The following is a 26,898-nucleotide window of genomic DNA, read 5'->3' as shown; positions in this document are numbered from 1 at the left end:
TAGGGTACGTGCCAAAGTCTATAATTTCAATAAATACTGTCAAATTATCCTCCAGAGTGACTATACCAATTCATTTTCCCACAGAGTATTTACAGGAATACATGCTTCCCCACACATTCTTATTGACTATGACCTGTTTCTACCTTGGGTGGTGCTAAACATTTTAATTAAATGACTCATTTGAAAATATATTACTCACCAGCTGATAGGAGCTTGTACAAAAGGGAAGGTGTGTAGATAAGATGGTGCTGTTGGACGTGCTGACAAAGGACAGCAGCTAGACCAGGATGCTGCGATGCCTTGAGCAGAAACCCCACGGAGGGTCTGACTTCACAAAAGGCTGAGAACAGTCCCTGCGAGGGCGCAGCTGCGGTGCCCTTTGAAATGGTGACCTCGGACAGCAGGCACCAAGTCTTTTTACCCATCCGCCAGTCACTCGGGCACCAAAAACACCACCGAGGGGAATGGAAACCAACCCCAAAGTAAATAAAGTGTTGCAAAGACAAAGATCCATTTGCCGGAAAGAGAAATTCACATACTGGAGGTAATACTAAACACCCTGGAAAATAGCACTAAAGGCTTTAGAATGTTTAAAAAAAAAAAAAAAAACAGCAAGGAATTTATCTCTAAGATAAAATCCCAAGGTCTCTTAAAAGATTTTTAAAAAGCATAATAAATAAAAGTAAAAATGCTCCTTTCTCCTGCTTCTTCTTTCTTTCCCTCCCTTACATTTACCAAGAGCCCCTGCCTTGAAATACATGCAAAATGTAGTAGCTTGTAAAATAATACCAAAAAAATTGTGGAATAACTTTCTATATCATCAAGATTCCAATTGCCACCAAAATAGCTCTTTCTCAAAGGTTAGCCTTTTTCTCTAGCCTGGGTCTAAAAAGGGACTGTCGTGAATGAGATGGGGGGTGGGGGGGTCACACTTTAGAAGGTGAAGGAGATGAAGGAAGAATAAACGGGAAACTACTCTCGTTGAGCACCTACCACAGGTTTTGAATACATTCTGTCATTTAAACCATAAAACCGTCCTGAGAAGTGTGATCACAGAAGAAATTGAAGCTGAGCGAGGTTAGCAGGACTGGGCCTCCTCATCCAGCAATATCAGGATGTGAATCCAGGCCTAATGACTCCAAAGGCTCCCTCGCAATGGAGCCCCTCTGCCTGCTGAAACTGACCGAGTCCTGTTAGCACTGTAACAGATCAGATGGTAAAGTCATCTGAACAAAGGCAGCATTCCTGCCGTATTACTGTTCTTCACCGGACAGAAAAGCTAACTCATATTACTGTTCAGAAGTTTCTAGAATTGCACTTTCTTTTCTAAGTTACTACACCTACTTGGAAAAATAATAGTAATAATTCTAGGAGGAGAACAATGAGACAGCAGTCAGAAAACTTGTTGTAAGATTACATCTGTTCTGAGAAATTTCATTAAGCCCTGAAAAAAAAAACAAGAAAGGAAAAACAGCAGGATGCTCTTCAGACTGTCTTGATTTGGAATTTGATGCCTACATGAACAGCCAAACACCCTTGGCACTGAAAACCAAGGCCCCTACAAACAGAGATCAGTTCACTGAAATCACTTGCTCATTGTTCTAGCTGCTTCTTGAACAAAACAGCACCTTGCTCACAAAAACACTAGTATCCAAATACCCACCAAATTATAATTACGATATACATTATCCCCAGAGTCAAACACACTTTCTGAAACTCCATGTAAATATTCAGAAAACTATGATTAGCTCAGACCTGTGTTGGTTGGAATCACTTACCTGGGGCTGTGAAATTACAGGGGAGGCAGTAGAGGCAGCGGCCATGGCGGCTCTGCGGTTGTGGGCAGTGACCAGGCCCCAGCACTATGGCGCCAGACACAGGACTCAAACGCTTGTGGTTGCTGATCAGATCGTAGTCATGCTAGGAGAAACTGTGTACCTGGAAAAGAACAGGAAAACCCACATTTAGCCTAAGAGGACCACCACATGGGAGTGAAGTGCCATTTGCCAGAGGAAGCAAATTTCCCTGATGGTGAATGCCAACTACTAGCTTTACTAGAAAGAGGAACCCAGGAGAGAGAATTTAATGTCTCATCATCAAGATTTTTGTGCCATGCATCCAAATCAAGTTAAGTTGATGTATTTTCATAAGTCTGGATCCAACCCTGCAGGCTAGCTAGACACTTTGGGAAGGCAGTTGTGAAGCTGAGGAGAATGGGCCAGGGTGAGAAGCCATCCTGACTTTAAACAATAAGGAAGTTGAGGGACCTACAATTGAGTGTTGAGAGCGTATATACAAAGGGGCAAAGAGAATGATGCCATCAGGTGTCGCAGAGATTATCCCTGCCCTTTAGCAGATGAAAAAAATGAGGGCTGGAGAAAGGAAGGGACTAAAGTCGTCCATTTTTATTAACAGTACAACCAGCCCTAGAGCAACAACCATTCTGGTCCGGTAGGAAACAGAAGAGCAAGAACTGTTCCATTTTCTCAGATAACTTAGTTACTGCTTTCAAGATTAAAGAAAAGAAAGGCACCCCAAAGTTACAGGATTCAGTCACAGGGGTGAGTCAGGTACTCAGGGGGATGGTGGGGGCTTCGTATCTCAGATGTGTGTGAGGAAAAGTACATTTTTAAAATCCTTTGACATCTTCAAAGAGAGGATGCTCAATAAGCACAAAATATAACTAAATCTTTCATTATTAATATGTTAAATTTCCTCCAGTGAAGCATGGCCCATATTCTGCCAAAAGATTGTCATTGTTTTCATGTTTCAAATTAGTCCAGAAAAAAACATTTTTTTCCACCAATGTTTAGGTGTTATAAACATTATTGAATTGTGCACAAATATTCTGCATTAATGCTTAACTCATAAAGATTGTCTCTCACTATAAAAAAGAATTTTTTTAAATTCTTCTATTTTGCCTTGGCTGGTGTGGCTCAGTGGATTGAGTACCCAACTGCGAAACAAAGGGTCACCGGTTTGATTCCCAGTCAGGGCACAAGCCTGGGTTGTGGGCCAGGTCCCCAGTAGGGGGCAGGCAAGGGGCAACCACACACTGATATTTCTCTCCCTCTCTTTCTCCCTGCCTTCCCCTCTCTCTACAAATAAATAAACAAAATCTTTTTTTAAATTCTTTTATTTTAGAAAAATTTTTTAATTTTTAGGATGTTTTCATACCACCTAACAAAAGCCTTTTATTCAACAGCTATTTGTTGAGCACTCACAGTGAATTTAGGGTACAATGAATGAAACTGACCCAGCCCTGTCTGCAGGAAGCTTTTGTCTATAACTATACACTTTCTAATTTCACCAGCATGCAAGATGATATCTGAATACTTTTAAACTATTAGGAAATGATACTTTTAATAATATGAAAATAATGAGCTAGGATCACAAGATTCAAGTTTTGAACAGTAGTAACGGGCAAGCTGGATGCTTAATCCAGATCTTCTGGTCCCGAATCCACTGGCGTGACCCTGTATTAGCTGGATGATGCTGAGCAAGTCACATAACCTCAGAAGAACATTTTCCTAAGAAATAATCTAGGTTTGGCAGCAACTTCTATGAACTTCAAATTTTGACTTGTGTCCTGTTTTTATGTATCACCCCTCAAACTATAGTTTCAATTGTTTCAGGGGTGTCCAACCTGCGGCTCAGGGTGGCTATGAATGGGGCCCAAGACAAAAGTCATAAATTTACTTGAAACCTTTTTTTTTTGCGGATCCATTTTTGTTACTGTTTGTGTATTTAATGCCTGGTCCAAAGCATCTTTTCTTGCAGTGTGACCCAGAGACGCCTAAAGGTTGGACACCCCTGCTTAGGTTTCAAATATTTAGAACTGTGGCACGTGCCTATTTGCTTCCCTCTCCTAGAACAAAGGTTTTTATTAAGAAGAAGTAAAGCTGTCAAGATGTTTTGGTATAACAGTCAACATAAAATTCGTAGGTGCCCTGAGAAAACACGGATGTTCTCCTTCGATAAACCTATTGTTCATCACACTGTGGATTGAGATGAACAGCCCAGGAGAACGGTGGGGACGTGTATCGGATGGCCCTTCCCCCTTCAGAATGGCTGTGGCGGGGTGTGGAGCCGACTCTGAGAAGTCGACAGGGCCCCATGGTGTGCCGTTTCATGCTGAACTTGTTCCTGGCATCATTCTGTCCCCACCTCAACTTCTGTATTTCCCTATTTCCTTCTCACGTGTTTATAATTCGCATGACCTTGCTCCATCCTATGTAGGGTACACAGATGAGTACATAAATAGCATGACAACCAAAAACTGCAACAAGCAGGCGAGATTCCACTCTTAAAGACTCACCCTGTGTGCTCAGATTCAGCATCAGTTCTGCCGAGCTAAGTCATTCAGCAATATAACCATAGTATAGCGTGGGGCAAAGGCGGGCTCACAGCTGTTCATATGGAAAATAATGCAGCAATTAGTAAATGAAAATACAAGAAAGAAATCTCCATTTTGTGAGCTCACAGCTGTAAACCTACTTTTGTCTCTCCTTGTATTCAGAGTACATAGAGTTGCCCAAAAGGTGCATCCTGGGCCCCTAGCCAGGAGTCACGAAAGCCATATAGAAATCAATGTGACAAATATACCACATGGCCTCATTGCTGATGACAAAAGAGGGAGGGGTGGGGGACTGGGAAATGGAAACCCTGCTGGATGCTGAGCACTGGAGTGGTCATTTCACAGACAGTTTAGGGTCGACATTGTTAAACTCACTCCCTACATGCGGAGCCTGAGCCTTGGAAAGTCCATGCAACACACCCGAGGTCACAACAGCCAGGAAATGAGGGAGCTGAGACCGGAACCAGGACCCACTCTGGGGCCCCACAGAGAGAACGAAAATTAAGAGGTGGTGCCCGGAGTCTCTCTAAGCACAGACCACAGGTGGTCCCAAAGAAAGCAGGATAAAATCAGGGGTCCCAAAGAGTAACTATTTTCCCCAAACCCTGAAACAAAAACACCTGTGCTGCTCTCATGTCTATGAAATTTCAGTGACATGCCCCTAGTTCTGATTTATGTTACCCATCCTTGAGATATAACAATAGATAATACAGATGATTAGTTTCACTTCTTCAAAAAGAAAATAAGGAGGATGAACTACCTTTCCCTAACGTATTTAAGAAATATCTAGTTTTGGGGTTTTTGTTGAACCTAATAATATAAGAAGATTATAGGAGCCCTTTATACAATGGTGTATGGTTGTTTACGTCTGAAAACACAAGCTCTAAGCAATATTAGCTCAAAGGTTATAAATCAGCTCTCGCCTGGTAGCAGCCTTAAAATTATGTTTATCCATTTACTTCCGAACTTATTTACAAAACTGAAGAAATCATGGAAGAGCTAGACTCAATGGCAAAAAGACAACATCCTGAGTAATACTGCTGCTTGGTCTCCAGCTAAGCATGCTGGTTTACTTTGATATTAGTCCCCTGCTCTCTCAGAGCCTCAGACTGTCCACTACAGAGTTGCACTGAATTTTTAAAGAACTACGTCCCTCTTGAACTCTTCCAGGTACCTGGAAACTTGTTCTGCCGTTCTTCCCATCCATCGTCAACCTAACTCTCCATTTCCTTTGCTTGAGCTCCAAGACCATGCTCCAGCTACAGGAAACCACAAGCCAGTGTGGGTTGGCCCCGATAACCCTAATTACCCTTGGATCATTCCTGTTGCCCCCTTCTCTTCTTCTCTAGCTGTCTCCAATTTCCATTCTAGGCATCCATACTCTTTGCAAAGCCACAAAACTACCTCTAAGGGCCCTCACTTGCAAAAGTGAGCTTTGTCACTTACATATTTCCTCATCCGTTTATGCATTCCCCTATTGTCACTGGATATGATTCACCTCAATGTCCCTCCTTGCAATTCAAAATGGATATGTAAAATACAACTCACAAATAAGAAAGCTACATAGGCTCATTCCTCAGTGCCAGATTACTAGAGAAATAAGAATAGGAAATATCCTGAATCACTCCTACAAGCCTAAGATGAAACCCAACCATTGCTTAAACTTCCAGAAACATAGGACTGGGTAAAAGGAGGTATACAGTTGTTAGTATGGAAAAACATACATTACAAGAAAAAACTCTTTCGCCTACTCATAACTGTAAACCTACTTTCGCCCACTCCTGTATATAGGAAAAATCAACATGGGAGGCGACAGAGGGCTCAGGCACAACATTGCCTTCGTACAACACTGCAAGTGCACGGGCAGAAAATCAGCAAATGAGACCCCAGAAGAGCCACACTGATACTCCTAGCTCCGCGAGATGAGGACTGCAAGGAACAAAGCCAGCGAGAACTAGAGTACATTTAAAATATACTCGTTCCTTAAAAGGGGCTGCTGGCTCCAACTGAGCAAGTAATTTCTGGCTGTATTTACTTCTAATTTACATGTGGCCATGTGACTGCACAAGAAAACACATGGGGGCAATAAAAACCACTACCAGCTGGCTTCTGATATGGGCGGCCCTGCCAAGTGGCAATAACCTTGCCGGGTACCACACCAAATACCTAAAAGAAAGTGCCTGGCCCTGAGCCAAACTTCATTTTGATGGCTCTTGCAGCAGATGCTAGCTCCTTCCCAGGGTCTTCCAGGAAGATGAATTTCTAATGTTCAAATTAATCTCCAATAAATCTAACCTTTTTTCTTCATCTGGACTTGAGTCAAACAGTGACTCATTTCAGTCTCTTGCAAGAACACAGGGCCATACCCGACACTGAATAGGCATAGGCTTTCCTCTCTAAGGATAAGCAACAGAGAAAATTCCAGATTTACTAGGCAAATGAAAAATATTATGGTTCAAGAGAAGGGAAGGCTCTAGAATCAGAGCAAATATTTACTTAAGAAATAGGTGGACCACATAAAAGGAAACTTAAAAAATATATGAGGTCACCCTGGTTGGCATGGCTCAGCTGGTTGGGTATTGTCCCACAAGGTGAAAAGCCGCTGGTCTGATGCCCGGTCAGGGCACATTCCTGGGTTGCAGGCCGGTTTCGAGTTGGGGCACATGCAAGAGGCAACCAATCAATATGTCCCTCCCACATCGATGTTTCTTTCCTTCTCTTTGTCCCTCCCTTCTCCTCTCTCTAAAAATAAGTCAATAAAATATTTTTAAAGGTTTTAAGTAAATCTTTATTTTTTAACTTATTGTGTAAATTTTATTTATTTTAAATAAGTAAAATCTCTTAAAGAAGATTTTATTAAATCTTTTATTAAGTAAAATCTTTTTTATAAAGATTTTATTTATTTATTTATTTATTTATTTATTTATTTATTTATTTATTTATTTATTTATTTTTAGAGAGAGGGGAAGGGAGGGAGAAAGAGTGGGAAAGAAACATCAATGTCTGGTCGCCTCTTGCATGTCCCCTACTGGGGACCTGGCCCACAACCCAGGCATGTGTCCTGACTGGGAATCAAACTGGCAACCCTTTGGTTCACAGGCCAGCACTCAGTCCACTAAGCTGTACCAGCCGGGATAAAAAGAAAAAAGAAGAAAGAAGGAAGAAGGAGGAGGAAGAGGAAGAGGAAGAAGAAGAAGAAAATAAAATCTTAAAAAAACAGAAATGAGTCTGCATTAACCAAAAAAAAATGAGGCAAAAAACCCTGAGTTATGAACTTAAATGAAGGCGGTTGATAAAGCAGAAAACATAAAGCAGGAAATGGTATTACTAAAGCAGAAGATATACCAGACCTTAGAGGAATGGGGGAGGGAGCTACACGAACAAAGATTTTAAAGCGTCCATCCCCAAAACAGAGCAAATGAACAAAAAGTACAAAGGAGGAAAGAGGAAGCCATCAATGCTAGAACCAGAAAACAGTAAATTGACCCTCAAAATTTTAGAAAAGTGCTGTACATATATAGAAACATTTAAATCCAATAGGAAAAAAACCAGACTTCGAGTCTGCTGCAGAGAGCTCTACAGTCTCAAAAACAGCAACATTCTGAACTGAACTCCAAGCCTGAAAGAATAATACAATGAGACGTAGGAAGGACAGAGCTGTAGCTCAGCTTTCTTACTAGCTCTTCTCCCTGTTGGAGCTAAATAGCATCTGAAGTCAACCTTCTGTCATCTAAGGCCTGAGGCTGGAAGATTCTTCTCTCTGGAATCTGAACAGATGAAAAGACTTAAATATAGAAACATCGGGAAAAAGACATTGACCCACTGAAACGAAATCAAAATGCTTAAAAATTAGTCATTGGAAATTCAGTAGAAGGACTGGATTGTAAAGATCCAAAAGTAAAAATCCAAAAGGCAAAGCAAAATACAAAGTGAAAAAGCTGGGGGACTAGTCCAGGAGATCTAGTAGCCAAATAAAAGCAATTCCAGAAAAAAAGAATAAGGAAATAAGCCCTGGCTGGTGCACTCAGTGAGTGCGGGCCTGTGAACCAAAGGATCGCAATTTGATTCCCAGTCAGGGCACATGTCTAGGTTGCAGGCCAGTTCCCAGCAGGGGACGCACAAGAAACAACCATACATTGATATTTTTCTCCCTCCCTCCTTCCCTTCCCCTGGAAAGATAAATAAATAAAATATTTTTTTTAAAAAAAATAAGGAAATAAAAGGAGGGGAAGTCAAATAACTAACTCAAAACATTTTCTAAACTGGGAAAGCCCTAAATGTATTGACTATAAGGGCCTACTAAGTGCCTACCTGCCCTCCTCAATTATTTTAATACACCCGCATAAAGCACACCATTGTGAGCTCTTGTTTTTTACACTAGAGATTTTTAAAAGTCCAATAAGCTGTCAGAAATTGTGTGTGTGGAGGAGCTCATAAATGAAAGGCTGGGCATCAGTCTTTGGACTTCTCAAGGGCAGCCCAGAAGCTAGAAGACAACAGAGCAGTGAGGAAAGCGATTTACAACCTAGAATTCTATTGGAGGGTGTTCTTCAGCAAAACAGAGAAGACAAGTGAGAAAAAGGAAGGAATGTGGTACAGGCACAGGAAGCCAATACAGGAGGAAAACAAAGGGAATTCTGGGCCTGACTGGGAAAGGAGACCCGTGGAAGCCAGGTAGGCAGACTCACAGTGGCCCCGACAGGGTAACTGTGCCTCTAGGTAGACATATCAAGATCAGATTTCTAGAACAGACAGTGAGTTTGGGATGAATGAGTAATAAGCACGTAGAGAACTAAGCAAGCATAAAAGGATTGATTAATTTAAAAGAGAACAGAGATTTTGCAGAAGGAAGATGATTCCTAGAATTCTAGGTGGCTCAACTGAGGGCCATTAACAAGCTCACAACCACATTAACAGTGAATAAAGGCCTAATCAAAATCATGACCTAACTAGTTAGGACAGAAAGGTAGAGGATGGCAATATGTGCCTGGCACACCTCCCACATGGGAAGTCTGTACAGTTTTAAAACTGATACACCAAAAAGTGCAGATAAAAATCTTTGACATGCAACCCAAACACGTACAAAGCAGCTAAAACAACAGAAAATGGCGGCTGCGGTGAAGATAAAATGGTATGGGGGACAGAGACTCCTTTTTCTTAGCAATCCTCAAACAGCTCTATGACACTTCAAATGACAAACATGTATAACTTTGATAAAGTAATAAAGCAATAAAAAATAAATTTAAAAACATATGATCACTGCCGAAACAGAAAACTTAAAGCAACAACAGGCAGAAGGCCACTGCAGAAGCCAAACGGATGTCCTGGAAATTTAGCTTGGTAACAATCACCAGGGCTCATCCTAACAGACGTTACTAAATTGATTAGAAATGATGGCTCTAGAGCACAAAAACATAGGGATTCAGTGTAAGAATAATTGGCACACCTGAGGAAAACAAAAAGAACAGAAGTTATTTAACAATAAAAGTAAACTTTTCTTAAAAGATATTAAATTAGTAGGTTTAAAGAGCTCAGTGCAGCACAGGCAGCAAAAGAAGAAAAAATAAATTAAATATACTAAATCAAAATTAAAAACAGCTATGTATCAAAGGACACAATTAACAGTGAAAAGGCAGTCCATGGAATGGGAGAAAATATTTGCAAATCATATTTCTGAAAAGGAGTTAATATCCAGAATATATATATATGTAAATATATGTGTGTGTGTATTCCTACAACTGAACAACAGAAATCAAACAACCCAATTTAAAAATGGACAAAAGACTTGAATAGACATGCATTCGTCCAAAGAAGATATACAATGGCCACAAAACACATATAACAAGATAGTAACACCACTAAGCATTTGGGAAATGCAAATCAAAATCACAAAAAGATACTATCTCATACCCATTCAAGGGACTGCCAAAAATACAAAAATAAAAAAACAAAAACAAAACTAAGTGTGGCAAGGATGTGGAAACAGTGCAACCGTTATATTATGCTGGTGGGAATATAACATGGTTCAGTTGCTCTAGAAAAAAAGGACGGTGGTTCTCCAAATAATTAAAAATAGAATTATCATGTAATCCAGGAAACTTCTGGGAAAATACCCCAAAGAACTGAAAGCAGAGTCTCAAAGAGAGCAGCGTTATTCACAAGAACCAAAAGCTGGTAGCAACCTGAGTGTCCACAGATTTATGAATGGATGGACAATATGTGGAATATATATACAAGAGAATGTTATTCAGCCTTAAAAGGGAGGAAATTCTGATACATGCTACAATATGGATGAACCATGAGGACATTAGGCTAAGTGAAATAAGCCAGTCGCAAAAAGACAAATGTGTGATTCCACTTATATATGATACCTAGAGTACTCAAATTCAGGAGACAGAAAGTAGAATTATGGTTTCCAGTGGCCGGGGGGAAGTGGGTATGGGGAGTATTTTTTAAATGGGTATAAAGCTTCAGTTTTGCAAGATGAAAAGAGCTCTGGGAATGTTTCACAATAATGTGAAGACAGAACTGAATCTGAAGATGGTTAAGAGAGTTAATTTTATGTAATACCTGAAGTCTGTCCAGAAAGTATCCATCCATATGCTAGGAAAAATAGGGACATCTACTGAAGAAGATACAGGGTACAAAAAACACTATACATAGGAAAATGACAGCTCAGTCCCCTTCAATGTAGGCACCTTGGGACCTCCCACAGTGTTCCCAGCATCTCCTCCACTGTTCAAAACACTGTACAACCCTTTGTTGGAATCACCCACCATCAGCTGCTCTGTTGTATTTTCCTGCAGCTCATTGACAGTCTGAAATCTCTTCCCTGTCTAAGATGATTTTAGTTTTTGGAAAAACCAGAAATCACAGGGTACCAAATCTGGGCTGTATTAGTCACCTGGGTGATTGGCTGTTTTGCCAAAAAAGTCAGCACAAGATGTGACTCATGAGCACAAGTTGAGCTGTCCTGATGAAGCTACCAATCACCAGTTGCCCATAGCTCCCACCTTCAGAGTCACCCAAATAGTTTATGCTGAGTAAAATGAGCCAGTTGCAAAAAGACCCACTTAACGCACAATTTGATGCAGATTCATTGCTCTACTTGCTCAGTCATTTTAAATGCGATGGGCACACAGTCCACATGCTCACTCAGCGGCATCTACTGCCCCCACTGACTAGTACCGTGAAGTCGTCATTGTTCACATGTGCACATTCCAGTCCACTCTCCTTGGCTGCCAGGTTACATTGATGTCACATAAACCACCCTCATTATATTAACAATCGCTGGACTTTTTTCTGGACAGACCTTGTCTATAGTACCACAATTTTTTTTTAAAAAAAAAAAGCTCACCACATTTCAGGAAAGATATGAAATACATAATCTACAATTAGGTTTTTAAGCTACTAAACTTTAAGAGTTAGAAGAATTCCCACAAAAAGTCACGTAGGGAAAAAATCAAATCATAAGGGGAAAAAACCCTGAACTCGACACAGCCATTATATGAGGGCCACAGTTGATAAGACAACGGAGTAACTTTCAAGGTTTTGTCAGAAATGTGGAAGGACTCAATAATTATACATTTGGCCAAGCTGTATTTTACTTGCAACAACAGCAAGAACAAGGCGCTATTGAACGTAAAATTGTCAGGTTACACTTCATTCTGAAAAATCTGCTTGGTGACGAAGGGTAACTAATCATGTGATGAACCCACATAATGTTTTTGGGAGAGCCCATCAGTCCGTAGAAACATGGACTGCCCGTGCCGATCATGGTGACCCAAAATGCAAAATTACGTAAAGTAGCTATTACAACCATTAAAAGAAAAGCTATGTCATTGAAATATATTTCTTTACATATAAATGCGTATGTATATATTAAAAACTGTAAGAATCTAAGATAAAAACTGCAGGAAATCATAAGAAAAAGGAGAAACTCTTCACCTTTTGAAAAAGGAGTCCATCAATACTCCTGTATTTCTAAAGCCAATAAAACAATAACTTCAGGGTTAAACACCCAAAGAAGGAAGGGAAAGAGGGGAAAAGGGTGACAAAGGAACAGCCACGCTGCACTTTCTGTATCTGAGTGTCCTACCCTCACCACTGCTTCCCATAAAACCAGTGGGGTGAATGGTCCAGCTGTGATGAAGAAATTCAAGACACGCAGAGTCAGAACAAACAAAATAGAAAAGCACTTGAGAAACCAAATAATTTCCTCATGTTTTGTTTTAAAATAACATCCCTACCTGGGGTGGCCGAAACTTTCCTCTCTTCTTCAAAGCATCAGAGCCAAGATCTTGCTTCAGTATACTCACAGAAGACAGTATATTTTATGTTCTTAAATCTTTCCTTTGCCATACATAGGATCGATTTTTCCATTTGCTTCTCCAGCTTTTCCCTCAGAACTTTCCTTCTACATTTGGCCTAAAAGTTTATCATTCTTTCTACGTGGCCCTCAGCTGATACTTTGGAGGGAAGAATACAGCTAGCCCACCCTGCTCATGCTGCCTGCAGAAAGAGAAACTCAAGCACCATAATAAAGCTATTTTACATGTATTTTGTTGGTTCAGAGTCCAGTATCCTAGAGAATGATAAACCTGGCTGAAAATGATTTAAATAAGCTCATTGTCCTGATTTCTAAGACTGTATTGACAGTCAAAACAACTAGGAATTGTAAAAAAAAGTCATTACAGGGGCAAAGAATATCTTGGCACTGCTCTTTCCAGTCTCAGTCTTAAGCTGCTTTGTGTGACACTGCCTAGAAAATGGGGGAATCTGTAGTTGAGGACTAGTGGATCAGGAGTGGGTTGGAATTACAGATTACCAAGTTAGAAGAAAATGAACGAGTGCACTCAATCCCAAAGGGCCAGAACAAGAAAAGAAGGAATGGGAATTAAGGAACAGAAGATGAACAAAAGGATTAAGAAAATCCTCTTGAAAGGTGGGACAATTGGAATAATCATACTTTGGATAAGAGATAGACTTACTACTGCCCTATTTCTTTCTATTGTCCAAGACCCACAGTGTCTAAACTCTTGATCATCTGAGTGTCTGCAGCCATGATGACCCTATTAGGGACCCAGAGCAGTGCAAAGATGAATGGAAATTAAGGAAGATTTCCACTTAAGGGAGAAAATACCTGAAGAACAGGGTGGATATACTTTTACTGAGAAATGCTTGAAGAGCCATCCTCAGAGCCAGGCTGAGTATTTGCGGTCCATAGATTTCAGGGGGAAAAAATGACAACCTCTACAACCAAACCCCAGGCCGAGCTAGGCTCTTCCAACCATCGCGGATGAAGGAGTCTTGCGAGATATTTCCTTCTAAGGGCAAGTGCAAATTCTAAAGTCAGAAGTATTTCCTAAATGGCCTAGAATAGGAGTAACATGAATATACATATACATACTGTGGAGCTGAAGGGAAGAGAAAGAGGGAAGGAAGCCAACAGCCCTGGGCAAAGTGACAAGACAGCCATCCAAAATACAGACGCCTATGGCTGTGATAACGAAGATGGTCCAAACAACAGTTTGTGATAGCAAAGGTTCTCCGTTATTTCCAATCTTGAATACCTTAAACATAAAGAGTAGAAGTCAAAATCCGTTCTGAGTGCTTAAACTGAAGAACAGTGATTTAAAACAGTACCTTAACAAAGAAAATTACATTTGAAAAGTACTACACTTTTTCAGAAGTATTTGCCACAATGTAGAAAAATAGGCACTCGAATTTATTTTTGGTGTGGATACAACTGTTCAAATCTTCCTGGAATACTGTGTGTGTGTGTGTGTGTGTGTGTGTGTGTGTGTGTGTGTGTGTGTGTGTGTGTTGCACCAAGATCCCAAAACATATGCTGAATCTGAGGATGTGAAGGAATTTAGACTGCAGGAAGAATTAATATTAAGGGGAAAGATTTTGCTACATGGATACTTAATATCATATATGAGTGGAAATTTTAGAAACATTTAAACACCTAATACTACAGTACTTGCCAACTGAGTTATTAAAACTATGTTTACATGCAATTCAATTTTATACAGCCAATAAAAATTATATTCTATTAAAATTTGTAAATATTTATATATCTTCCCCATTTTGGAAAACATACAGACACAGAAAGATAATATTTATGCATATATCATGCACTGAAGTGGTACAGGCATTTCAGTTTTAGAAGGTACAGGGCTAAGACGGAATAACAGAGACCAGATTTAACTGCCTGACTAAAACAACCAAAAAGTAGATTAAAATATATAAAATACCAGACATCGGGCAACAAAGGACAATGATCCCTAAGAAGAGGAAAAGGAACAAGGTGAGCCCTGTGATTGTCCCAGGTTCCTGCTACAAGAGCCAGGCCAAGGGAAAGTCAGGTGGAGTCCAGAGAACTTACTGAGTTGAAGAGGCAGATCTGAGAACCCAAGAAGCTCGAGACAGCTAGAGTTCAGAGTATAGCTCAAAAAAGAACTGACAAGGCAGAAAATCCCAAAGATCCGTCTTGCCCACTGTGAGTATTCAACAGAGAACTGATTAGAGAAGACGCACGAGGAAACTCTTAGAGGCTCGAGTAATATCCATCTGAACAGTTCCCATTCCCACCAGCAAGACTGGAAAACCTCATCATTCGCAGGATATTGAGCAGAGCACTCAGAAGCACATTGCTTCAGTAGTGAGAAAATAATTAGCCTTAGACTAAACACTAAGTCGATCCCACAGAATAAATTTTAAAAGCAAAACACGAAAAGATTAAACTGCTTCCAAGTAATTAACTGTGACTCAAAACAAAGCTTGAGAATAATTACAGGAACACAGAAGAGCCCAGCATCCAACAAGGTACAATTCATAGGCTGGCATCCAATCAATCAAGCATCAATGATAACCAGTCAGTGGTGGTATCCAATCAATGATATCCAATCAATGATAACCAGTCAAGCAAAGAAACAAGGAGAAGTGAAGTGACATAAACAGAAACTATGTCAAATGAAGCACTGAGAGAAAAGAAAAGAACATAAGTGAAATGTGGAAAATTTTCAAGTGGACTAATATACATATAATTGGAATCCCCAAAGAAAAGAGGAAAACAGAAAAATATTTGACAAATAAAGGCCAAAGTTTGAAAATTTAATAAAAACTATAAATTCAAAAATTCAGTAAGTTTAATGAGCCACAAGTGCAAGATACAAAGAAAAATGCAGAAAGGTACATCATGACCAAATTTATCAAAACATATTAATAACAATGAAATCTTTAAAGTTTCCAGATTAAAAAAAAAAAGAATTGTGGCATAGACAGCAACAAGGATAATGATGACAGCAGATTTCTCATCAAAAATAATGCAAGCAAAAGACAGAGATAAACATCTTTAATGGGAAAAAATAATGCTATCAGTCCAGAATCCTATAAACATGAGAAATGTTTTCCAAAAATAAAAAGAAAACAAAAATGTTTTCAAACATAAAAAGAGGAACAAGTTAATTATAAACAGACCTTGGACTATAAGAAACATCCAAAAGGGCCCTGGCTAGCATAACTCGGTGGATTGACTGCGGGCCTGCAAACCAAAGGATTGCCCGTTGGATTCCCAATCAGGGCACATGCCCTGGGTTGTGGGCCAGGTCTTTAGAAGGGGGCACACAAGAGGCAACCAAACATTGATGTTTTTCTCCCTCTCTTTCTCCCTCCCTTACCCTCTCTCTAAAAATAAATAAAATCCTGAAAGAAAGAAAGAAGGAAGGGAGGGAGGGAGGGAGGGAGGGAGGGAGGGAGGAAGGAAGGAAGGAAGGAAGGAAGGAAGGAAGGAAGGAAGGAAGGAAGGAAGGAAGGAAGGAAGGAAGGAAGGAAGGAAGGAAGGAAGAAAGAAAGAAAGAAAGAAAGAAAGAAAGAAAGAAAGAAAGAAAGAAAGAAAGAAAGAAAGAAAGAAAGAAAGAAAGAAAGAAAGAAAGAAAGACCGGTCTAAAAGGAAGTCCATCAGACACAAGGAAAATTGAATCAGGTGGAAATATACATTTTCACAAAGAAATGAAGAGCACCAAAAATGCTAATAAAATTAGTATATGTATAAAACAGTTTTCTTATATGTCTTTTTAAATTATAATTGACCGCTCACAGAATGGGAGAAATATCTGTAAGTCATATATCTAAAAAGTAACATATCCAGAATATAAAAAGTATTCTTAAAACTCAACAATAAAGACAAAAAATTGACAGACAATAATTGACAAAAAAGCCAATTATAAAGTGAGAAAAGATCTGAACAGACATTATGCAAAATATATATATACAAATGACCAATAAGTATATAAAATGATACTCCGCATCATTAGCCATTAGGGCAACAAAAGCCAAATCCACAATGACACGCCACTTCACACGCACTAGCATGGCTCAAATCAAAAAGACAACAAGTGCTGGTGAGGATTTGGAGAAACGGCACCCCCACGCACTGCTCGTGGTAACGTAATATGGTGCAGCCACTGTGAAAACATCCTGGTAGTCCCTCGAAATATTAGACAGAGTTTCCATATGGCCCAGAGATTCTGCTCTTACAGATATATATCCAAGAGAAATCAAAAATACATGTCTACATGAAACTTATACGAGACTGTTAATAAAAGCATTATTCAAAATAGTCAAAAAGTGGAAACAGTACAAGCGTCCACTTTTGTAGTGACTGATGAATAGATACACATTAAATGTGCTATTTCTAAACAATGGAATATTAGGCAATAAAAAGAAATGAAAGAATGATAAATGCTATCAGCATGCATGAGCCTTAAAAATGTTATGCTAAGTGAAAGAAGCCATTCACAAAATCCTAAATGACTCCAATTATAGGAAACGTGGAGGACATGTAAATCTATGAGACAAAAGAGTAGATTAGTGTTTTCTGGGGGTTTGAGGGAGGATGAACAGGAAATAACTGATAACAGGTACAAATTTTCCTTTGGGAAGATAAAAATTTCCCAAAATTGATTGTGGTGATAGTTGCATAACCCTGAATATATTTTTAAAACCATTGAATTATACTCCTTAAGTGGCTGAATCATATGTAAATTATATTTTAATAAAGCTGTTTAAAAGAATTGACAAAAATAACATGCAGATTGTTACAAAAGTAAGAACAAAGCTCACCGGGAAAAATATAAGTACACTATTGAAAGTTATACTATTCACAAAGAGGTATAATATCATTTAAAAATAGCCTACAGTAAATTAAGGCCTACTATAAATGCTGAAAGAACCACTAAAAAACAAAAATATATAGCTAATATTCCAAGAAGTAGGTAAAATAAAATCATAAAATATACCAAACAGAAAAAAGGAGGATGACCAAGGAATAGGTAGGACAAATAGACAAACGGCAAGATGACAGACTTATGTAGAGCCGTAACAAAGCACACACATACATATTAAACGTAGATGAGCTACACAACTCAATGGAAAGGCAGAGACTGTCAGATCGGACTGTTTTAAAAAGCAAAACCCAACCGCATGCTCCCTCCAAGAGCCATACTTTGAATATGAAGACACGAATAGTTCCAAAGTTAAAGGGTGGAAAAGATATGCCGAGCCAACACTAAGTGAAATAAAACTAGAATGTTTATATTAGTATCTGACAGAGTAGATTTTAAAGCAAAAAAATATTACCAGGAATAAAGGTCCTTTCATGCTGATAAATGTGTTGATTCGTCAAGATGACATACCAATCCTTAAAAGCTTATGCGTCTAATAAGGAAACTTGAAGACCCACAAAGTAAAACCTGGTGACAGGAGCAATAGATGAATCTATGATTACCACCAGAGGATTCAATATTCCTCTGTCATTAATTTATAGAACAGAAAATTAGTAAGGATATGAAGGACTTGAACAGCACAATCAACCCACTAGATGTAACTGACATTTTGAGAACGTTCAACCCACCGCCAGCAGAATATACATTTTATCGTAAGTGCAAAATGAACTTGTACATGATAGGGCATATTCTGAGCCGTAAAACAGGTCCCAATAAATGTAAAAGGCTACAAGTCATATGAAGTATGTTCTCTGACCACAACTGAATTAAATTAGAAATCAGTAACAGAACAATCTCTGGAAGGTCACCAACCACTAAAAAAATAAGAGATCTCTAAATACCTTAGAGATCAAAGAGGTAACTGGAAGAAATTAGAAAGTATTATGAATTAAATGAAAGTTTAAGTAGTTCGAAGTGAAGGAAAATAAAAACAAAACATCAAAATTTATGGGAAGCCACTAAAGCAGTTCCCAAGAGGAAAATTACAGCACTAAACATTTATATTAGAAAATAAGTCTCATTTCACCATCAGAAACTAGAAAAATATGATCAAATTAAATCCAGAAGAAAAGGAAATAGATCACAATGAAATAGAAAGCAGAAAATAATACATCCAAAAGCTGTTTTGGGCAAGGGGATTATTCATTTGGCTTTTGCTTTTTAGAAAAATCAATACAATTGCTAACCCTCTTACCAGAGTGGTTAGGGAAAAAAGAAGATACAAATTACCAATATTAGAAATGAAAGAGGGGTGGTCACTCCAACCCCATAGATATTAAAAGGATAATAAAGGGTAAGGACGGTACAGTATGGACCTAAAGAAAGACAAATAGATTAATGAACCACAATAGTAATTTCAGAAGTAGACCAACCCTTACATGGCCCACTAATTTTGACAAAGGTAAATAGGCCTGCAGTGGAGAAAGAAGAGCCTTTTCAATGAACTGTGTGGGAACTACTAGATATTTCCATGGCAGGGAGTGAAGGGGACAATTCATATCTTACACACCACATACAAAAATGTACTAAAATGGCTCACAGACCTAAATGTAAAACTCAGAACTCTAACGCTTCCAGGAGACAACATAGAAGACACTCTCCTTGGGCTTCAGTTCAACAAAGTTGTCTCGTAAGATAGCAAGAACACCAGCCGTGAAAGAACAAATTGAAAGATAGGACTTCAACAAAAGTTCTTCTGCTCTTCCAAAGGCAGTGTGAAGTAGATGAAAAAATAAGCCATGAACTGGGGGAACATCCTTTCAAAGCATATATCTAATAAGGAACCTGTATCCAAAGTGTATTTTTTAATGTCAATGTTCAGTAGGAAACCAGATCAATCTTTAAAACTAGGCAAAGATTGAGGCACTTCCCCAAAAATTACACAGAGGGCAAACAAGCACAGAACAGCAATGAGGAAAATGTGAATTAAAACAATGAAGCGCCACTATATAGCAACTGAAATAGCTTACACGTAAAAGACTGACCATACCGAACACTGGGGAGGATACATAGGAACTGCAGCTCCCACACCCTCTAGTGAGGATGCAAGACAGGACTGGTTTGGAAAACTGTTTGGCCGTTCCTTTAAAATGAAGCATATACTTCCCATCCCATCCAGGCCTTTTCGCTCCCAGGTATTTACTCAGGAGAAAAGAAACATGTTAACACAGACAGCTGAGCACAAACGTTTACAGCAGCTTGTCTCTAAAGCCCAAAACTGGAACATCTCAAATATCGGTTCAGAAAAGAATGGATGAATTGTTTTATATCCATTCCACGGAATACTACTCAGCGATAAAAAGAAATGAGCCGTTCATTTCCACAACGGCATGTATCAGAGTCGAAATAAATACACTGTGTGGAAGAAGCCAGATAATATAAAGCACATACTGTATGGTTCCATTTATCTGAAACTATCAAAAATACAAACCAGGCCCTGGCTGGTGTAGGGGAGAGGGGGAGGCTATGTGTTTCTCTCCCTCTTTCCTTCTGAAAAAATCTTTAAAATAACCATCTACACAGACAGGAAGAGAAGGAAAGTCCAGGGCCACAAAGGGAATGTCTTCAAAGGGACAGGAGAAAACGTGAGGGGTGACTGATACGTTCGCCATCTGGATTTCGGTGATGATTTCCACGGTACATACGCATGCCAAAACAAATTAAGTTGTTTTAAATATGTGCTGTTTTTCTTGAGGTAGGCTCTCAAGAAATATTAAAAGAAACCATGGGTTTTATAATAAAGAAGAACACTATAGTATAGATTTTGTAAGTACAATATTTAAAGAACGTTTTCCTTGAAGGTAAAACACTGGTTTATAAGCAAATCTGATGTCTTTTATATATATATATATATATATATATATATATATATACATATATATATAATATACAACAAATATATGTTATAACATATAACAAATATATAATATATAACAAGTATATATATGTACTATAACAAATATTATAATATATAACCAATATGTTATAACAAATATATATCTATATCATACATAACATATACATATACAGATTTGCGACAAGGGCAGCCCAGGGCAGTGTTAGAGATTACGGGAGGTAAGGCGGGTGTCCCAATGGGAAGATAGCCCAGGGCACTTGCCAGAGCCTGAGAGGTGTGGGGGCGTCCAAGACAGCGGAGAGAGGGAGGTGTGGAGTCACGCTTTTCAACAGCCATGGAGATACAAACAGGTGACAGAGTGTGCACGTGCATGTACACAGTGAGAGGCCTGGGGGTAGTGACACCCCAGGAACAAGTGCCCTGGCGCCGAGATCTCACTCTCCAAGTGCCACTCTCCACTGAAAGAAACCAGGCTCTTCGGAGAAATGTCTTTTGCCAGAGCTGGGACAAGAGAGTTACATGATGACTCAGAACATCTTGTGCCAGAAAGTAAGACAACACTAAGAGAATTGAAGGGACAGGTGAAAAGGCCAAGGGAACTCGCTGGAAGGCTCCCCTGGCCTAAATGGAAATTTTTAAGGTTAAATATGAATGACAGGACAAATTGAAACCCTTTGCATAAAATAGGAATGCACGAGTTCATTTTAATATAAACTAATAAAAGTTTGACAAGAAACGGGATATTTACATAAACTCAAATACCTCCCCCACACAATTTGTATTAACTACAATGGAAAAGGAGCGACCTTGCAGTGAAGTCTGGAAGACCCCACCACAGCCCAGTGATCAAAGTGAGCACCCCCAGGAACTGGGACAAATCGGCGCTGTGTGCCCCCTGATCGCGTGCAACAAGAAGAGTGTGGCATCGCTTCTGTGACATGCCTGCCGAAGTTTCAAGATCTGAACTCAATCAAAAGGAAATGTGGGTCAAACCCAAATTGAAAGACATTACAAAAGAACTGTCCTATAATCTTCAAAATGTCAAGGTCATAAAAGAGGAAGAAAACTGAGAAATGGTTTCATACAAAGGAGACTAACAGGAGACGTGACCAGGACAACGCAGTGTCCTGGGCCGGACCGTTTACTGTAAAGGCTGTTACTGACACAACTGCGGAAGACTTGAATGGGATCCAAAAGTTAGCTGATGGTAAGATAAAGATGTTAACTTCCTAATTCTGGTGGCAGTTTGGTGACTATGTGCGGGAACATCCTTGTTTGCAGGAAATACACTATAAGGTACTTGAGGGCATCAGGGAAGTTCCAGCAATCCATTCTCAATTGACTACTGCTGTACTGCACTTGCAACTTTTCTGTAAATTTGAGAGAGGAGAAGGCATGGAGGAGGAGGGGCAAGAGAAGAAGCCCCACCTTCTAAAATAAATGGGTTTAATTAGAAGAGTGTGTTCATGTGCCATTACCAACTGTAAGAACAGACATTCCCCCAAATAAATTTAATTTTTAAAAAATGTTTTAATCTAGTTAGAAGTTGCTGTTACAAAATACAGGACTATCCCAGGCACACATGTGCCTGGTTTTGGAGAAGATGGGAACAGACGTCTCAGACAAATCACAGAGTAGAAGAGGCATGTTGCCAAAAGCCGACTGGGACGTTAGAAACGTAGCAGTCTGGACCACAGTGCAGGCAGCATCACGCCACCGAGTTTCACTGTAGTTTCAAAAGCTAAAGAAATACTACAGTATCGGAGAGATACGTTTGCATTCAATAAAACCAAGGAAGAGGCAGAAGTCCCTGCAATCTGCTTCTTCTGCTTCCAGGACAGAAGGGGGCTGTGAAAAGGTACCATGTTCTTTGAAGATGGTGGATTATGGAATTTCTTCTGCCTACAGTGAAAATAATCTCTTCCAGATGTTGTTTGGCCCACGGTACGCTCTTCAAAACTACGAACGTTTTGTTTATTTTCAAAATTCAAGAGCCAAATAAGAAAACTACTTTCCTTCACTAATCTCTAATTAAACTGGAGGTAAGTTAGCCTTAAAAAAAAAATCAGTGTACGTCGTAAGTCTAGACTTATACATCCTGCCTGAAGTCTTGAAGGGAAAATATATATACCTGTTAAACACAATCCTAGTATCTGCTCTGCTATGGGAAAAATAATGAGACCCTTCATTTCCTTTCCTTTCCTTTCCTGCTCCCAATATACACACCAGTTTTCCTCCGTGAAGTCCCTCGTGGCAATATCTCTTTAAAACAGACTTCTTTAAAGCTGTGAGCACAGAGGGAAATCTCAAGAAAACTAGTGTTGTGCTAGAGGAAGAATTATTCCCGGCTGGTTGTGGCTATGCAAATACCGCAGTTGCCTGAAGATTCACATCCACAGTTTTGGCAACTCGAGAGGTCAGCAAGAAAGGGCTGGCCTCACTCATTAATATTAACAATTCTATGAAGACCGTCTCGCACATTATCATCCCTGTAGAAGAAATTGGGAATGTGAAGCCAAGGGAATTAAATGACTCTTCTCCATCCCCACTGATTTAGTAACTAACTATGAAAACAAATAAAAAAGGGCCCTTCCCTAGCTTTGATGAACCGTCTTCTAACGCTTGTCTTCTTTTTGTAAAAGGGTTTTTAACGTAACAGGGGATACCTGTTAAAAATGATTGGTGAAGCTGTTTATCACAAAAGCAGCAAAAAAAAAAAAAATGGAAAAGAAAGGAGCCTTTGTATAAACTGTGGAGAGTGAAACCACAAAGTGGCCACACAGCTCCCTTGCCCGAGACGAGACCTGCAACCCGACTGGAAACCTAAAAACAGCTGTGACCCTGCACTTGACTTCTCACCACCTAGCTGTTAGCCTGCAGGATGCTGTCCTGCGGGTCCAGAAAACCCCCGGGGTGGGAACCCAAACATGGAGGGATTGGGAGCTGTCACGCAGCAAACTTCTAACTAGTGTGAAAAGGGATTATGTGGCCACCCCAAAGCCATGGTAAGGCATTATAATATTAGAAAGGCAATTCTGGCATCCAAAGAATCAGAAGAAAAAAGTTTTGCTACCCTGATATTACCTAAAAAAGCTGAGCGAAGAAGAAACAGCCAATGGATTCAGTGGATACAGTTTCTACCAAGAATTTCCTGAGGCTTGAAAAGCAAGGAGTGTGTGGTAGGGCCAGCCTTAATGTGATTGCTGTTTTAAGCCAAGTAAGCAGGCAGCATATCCATAAATCCTTTATATTCCAAGAATTCTCCATTTCTCACTACTGGAGTTCTGGGCTCCAAGAAGCCGAATGTGGGGTGCTCAATCCAAGGCAGAAAAGTGGCTCCAAAGGAAAAAGCAAAGGGCCACCTCTCCAAAGAACCACCCAGCTTCTTTGGGTGGTGGCTTTGGAGGTGACTAGGGTGACAAGCCAGGACCCTTCTCCTGCTGGGGCCCGACGGTTTCATTTCGGAGTCTGATCTCAGATCCATGTTACATGAACTCTTCTCTGCTGGAGTTCACAGCACCACACTGATTTCTTTTGGCTCCAGTCCTGCCCTGCAGCTGTTTGTACTTATTTGAGGTATGGTGTATTTTGAAACAAAATGAACCAGATTTCCCCTCCTGCCTATGTCAGTGCCTGGTACTGGGAAACATTAACTCTTTCACGGCCAGGCTCCTGACAATTTTAATGCATCCATCATGCGGAGGAAGGGCACAAGGAGACACTGACCCGGAGCTGGGAAGGAGTCGCCAAGCGAAAAGCTCATTTTGAGGTAAAGGGCAGGTATTTCACCACCCCATCCATGTCCAAACAAGTTTCAACCAGGTAACAGGAAGTGATAAAAAGAACAGGAGTCATGACTATGAGCAACTATACGCCAGCAAATTGGATAATCTAGAAGAAATGGATCAATTCCTAGATTATCCTAGATTATTCCAAGAAAATTTGAACATAACAAGTAGTTGAAGCAGTCTTCTAAAACCTCCCAAGATAAGAAAGACTAGGACCAGATAGTTTCACTGGCAAATTCTACCAAACACTTGAGGAATTATGCCAATCCTTTTCCAACTCTTCAAAAAGTATTAAAGAGGAGGGAACACTCCCAAACTCACTTTACGAGGCCAGTGCTACCCTGATACCAAAGCCAGATAAAGACACGATGAGGAAAGAAAACTACAGGTCAACACCCCTGATGAACACAGATACAAAAATTCTCATCAACAGTCCAGTGAAACCAAATTCAACAGCATTGAAAGGATCCTACACCCTGATCAAGTGGGATTCATCTCCGGAGCGAAAGGAAGGTTCAACATGTGCAAATCAATAAGCACAATACATCACATTAATAAAGGGTAAAAATCATATGATCCTCTCAATAGATGCAGAAAAAGCATGTGACAAAACTCAGCATCCTTTCATGATAATAACTATTCACGAATTAAGAATAGAAGGAATGTAGCCCTGGCTGGTGTAGCTCAGTGGATTGAGCGCGGGCCTACGAACCAGAGGATCGCGGTTCGATTCCCAGTCAGGGCACATGCCTGGGTTGCAGGCTGGTTCCCTGCAGGCCAGTTCCCAGCAGGGGACGCACGAAAGGCAACCATACATTGATGTTTCTCTCCCTCTCTCCTTCCCCTCTAAAGAGAAATAAATAAATAAAATATTTTTTAAAAATTAAAAAAAAAAAAGAATAGAAGGAATGTAACCTCAACATAAGAAAGGCCACATGTGACAAACCCCCAGAAACCACCATGCAGGTAACGACCACCATGCAGGTAATGACCACCATGCAGGTAACAACCACCATGCAGGTAACAGCAGGGTCACTGAGGGCCGGGCCCTGTGGAATCAGACTGTGCAGTTGGGAACCAAGAACCTGTATTTTCACAAATGCCCCAAGTGAGCCTAGGTCGGAAGCCAGATGTGTTAACTACTACGTCAGACCAGCGGCACCCAGAATTCGCTGTGTTGGGGGGCACGTGTTCCAGCACAGGTCACTGGGCCCCGCGCAGCCCCATTTCTGTTTGGCAGGTCTGGAGTGGACCTCAGACTCTACTCACTAACCGGCCCTCGAGCCGCCCTGGTGCTTCCGGTCTGGGCACGACACTTTGAGAACCACCCACCAGTTTAATATCCAGTTGTCTCCTCTGACACAACTGGAGAGTAGGTCATTCAGCACTAAAGTCTCTGATAAGTGTCTGAAGTATACAATGATGTTAATTAAAAACAAGAAAAAAAAAAACAGCTTCGTGTGCTTTTGAAACCAGACATGAAAAGCAAATTTAGCATTTTCTTTAAAAAACCAAAATACATTAGACCGTAATCCAAATTGAGAGCCACTTCACTTATCCAATTATGAGGGTTACCAGAAATGTTCTTAGGAAGGAGCTTTTGAATTATTTAATAAAGACTTTAACTGTGACTCTGATGCACAGCATGGTGACCATAGTTAATACTGCATAGTACATGTGGAATTTGCTAAGAGAAGTTCTCATTACAAAAATGTTGTAACAACTGGTGGCAATGGATATTAACTAGATGTATTTGTGGTCATTTCACAATGCACCCAAATACTGCATCACACATCCATCTGAAACTCCGATAATGTTCATATGTCAATCATGAGAGACGTATGATGTTCAAAAGAAACAGCCTCCATGGACCAGTGAGGAAGGGATCTGAGGTCTGGTGTCACCATTTGGAAACCTTGGACATTAAAATGACACACTTAGTGAAGCTACGAAGAACATGTTATTTTTGAACAAGAGTCCATCCCAATATGCATCCACAAGAATAAAAGGGCTGCAAAATGTACCCACAACATCATCGTCTGAATCAATCTTGGAGCAAAGCTACTTGAGGCCGCCCAACTGAATGGCAAAGAGTGTTCGCCAAAAGCAACAGCTTTAGCCTTGACAAAGCTAATAAATAGCAAGCTGTCTTTTAAGGGAAGGACTGACCAGCGGGTCTGAGGCTTCTCAAGTTCATTTCCTGTCTGTGAGCATAAGATTGTATGATGGCTGTACTGGGAAGTCAATATCTCATTTATACAAAGGGCTTTTTTTTTAGGTTTTTACATTATAAATTTAAAAGGAGGACAGATGTGAACATAGATAGGCTTTCCATTATTTAGAAATGAAATTTGTTCCATCAAAAGATCATTCCTTGACTTTACATGATTCTCAGTGTGACTGTATCAATACTCAAAAAAAAAAAACACAGAGGTCTAGAAAAATGTGAAACTCTAAGGTCAGTCAGTTCAACCCAGAGACATTGCCTTAGCATCAAAGCTGTGATTTTAAAAAAGAAAGAAAGAAAGCTGTGATTAAATCATGAGTCTAGCAAATGGTCATAAACTGACTTCTGAATAAAGGTGACATCATCTCTTAATATTTCCC

General features: G+C 39.9%; 1 protein-coding gene across 8 annotated transcripts in view; it reads right to left on the bottom strand.

The window, feature by feature from the left end:
• LPAR1 (lysophosphatidic acid receptor 1) overlaps positions 1–26,898 on the bottom strand; it is a 131,918-nt gene that overhangs the window by 69,596 nt on the left and 35,424 nt on the right. For 6 of the 8 annotated variants that reach the window (XM_037152742.2, XM_037152743.2, XM_037152744.2 and 3 more), the window contains one exon: positions 1,779–1,938. In XM_037152742.2, the coding sequence (XP_037008637.1) occupies positions 1,779–1,823 (45 nt within the window). In that variant the 5' untranslated portion in view covers positions 1,824–1,938. Of the gene's footprint in view, positions 1–1,778; positions 1,939–4,318; positions 4,410–13,766; positions 13,821–26,898 lie in introns of those variants that run through there. The other 2 variants (XM_053656505.1, XM_037152740.2) reach the window with 2 other exon arrangements.

This window comes from Artibeus jamaicensis, unplaced genomic scaffold, assembly GCF_021234435.1.
Source record: "Artibeus jamaicensis isolate MK-2021 breed Jamaican fruit bat unplaced genomic scaffold, CSHL_Jam_final scaffold_1964, whole genome shotgun sequence".
Classification (NCBI taxonomy): Eukaryota; Metazoa; Chordata; class Mammalia; order Chiroptera; family Phyllostomidae; genus Artibeus; species Artibeus jamaicensis.
Note: the sequence above shows the minus strand (reverse complement) of the source record. Positions and strands in the feature narration are given on the sequence as shown.